This window comes from Apium graveolens, chromosome 7, assembly GCF_009905375.1.
Source record: "Apium graveolens cultivar Ventura chromosome 7, ASM990537v1, whole genome shotgun sequence".
NCBI classification, from domain to species: Eukaryota; Viridiplantae; Streptophyta; class Magnoliopsida; order Apiales; family Apiaceae; genus Apium; species Apium graveolens.
In genome coordinates, this window is record NC_133653.1 from 44,816,668 (window position 1) to 44,818,013 (window position 1,346).

General features: G+C 37.7%; 1 protein-coding gene across 1 annotated transcript; it reads right to left on the reverse strand.

The window, feature by feature from the left end:
- Positions 1-413: 413 nt before the first annotated feature.
- On the reverse strand, positions 414-776 carry LOC141673557 (uncharacterized). Its single transcript, XM_074480309.1, has one exon. It carries the CDS (start codon positions 774-776, stop codon positions 414-416), a length of 363 nt encoding a protein of 120 aa, XP_074336410.1.
- Positions 777-1,346: the final 570 nt, after the last annotated feature.

A 1,346-nucleotide genomic window follows, 5' to 3' on the forward strand; every position in this document is an offset into this window, starting at 1 on the left:
TGGGCAGAGCAGGAAAGAGAACACCAGCTGAGGGATAACTTGAAATTAAATATATAATCAAAATTAGATTTCTAAACAAAATGAGAAGGATCCAAACATAAGAGAAATTATCGAATACATTTTACCTAATAATCATAATCAGCCACTCATTATAAAAGTAGTACAAAATGTCCACAAACAAATCACAACTTCGATTTTATCATTATTACCATCAGAAATTAGGAAATAACAATAGACATATGTAAGCTTCCACATTTCTTGTGCAAAAGGGCACCAAAAGATCGCATGAGCATTTGTGAATTACTGTGGGACGACACCCTTCTGCGATATAATCCTTTCGATGTCGCTAATATTTCATGAAAGCCTCGCCATCCAAATAGAAGCATTTTACGTGGAATTTTTGTTGCCCAAAATTATTTCCCCCATGCAGAAAGCACATTAGCTGACGTTGATGTACCTGATCTATCCAAACTTATAGCCAAATTATATCCACTTCTAACAGAATAGTATCCAATCCTCGTATAATGCCAACACCATGAATCTGAATGATCATAGGGGCTGAGTGGAATTTGTAGTATAAGCTCGGAGTCCGGAACTAGAAAAGGTTGACGAATAAGTTCATTATTCCATAAACCCGGTTGTTGAAAGAAATCAGAGACTTTCATTTCTTCGTGCAAACCACGGGTTATAGGTAGAAATGAAGGTGGTCTTGGTAACAAAGGATCTTTAAAAGCCAAAGTACTTTGTCCGTTTCCAATGCGTCTTCTTAAACCCATAACTAGCAAGCTTTTACCCCAGACTATACTTCTCCAGGTCAGAGATGCACAACTTCCCTCCCTTGCTTCCAAAAAACTTGAGTTTGCGAAATACTTAGCTTGTAGGACTTGTGAGATGAGAGATGTCGGATTTGTTAATATCCTCCATGCTTGTTTAGCTAACAACGCTTGGTTATATTGTGTAAATTTCTGAACCCCAGTCCACCCTCACTTTTTGGTATACTTATCTTCTTCCATGATCTCCAATGTATTTTCTTTCTTGATTGGAAAGACCCCCACCAATAGCCAGCTATCATTTTTTCAATCTCTTGACATTGGCCTTCTGGTATTCTAAAGCAAGACATAGAGTATGTTGGCATTGCTTGAACAACCGCTTTTAGAAGAATTTCCTTCCCTGCCTGTGAAATTTTTTACCCATATTTTATCTTTTATAGGCCTGAATAAGCTTTTTTTATTTTAACCCCCAATCACCGGCAGACCCAAATATGTTTCTATTGCATTGGTTGTTTTCATTTCCAGGGAGGCGATAAAATCAGCACGCACGGTTTCCGTAGTGTTCGGAGAAAAGTA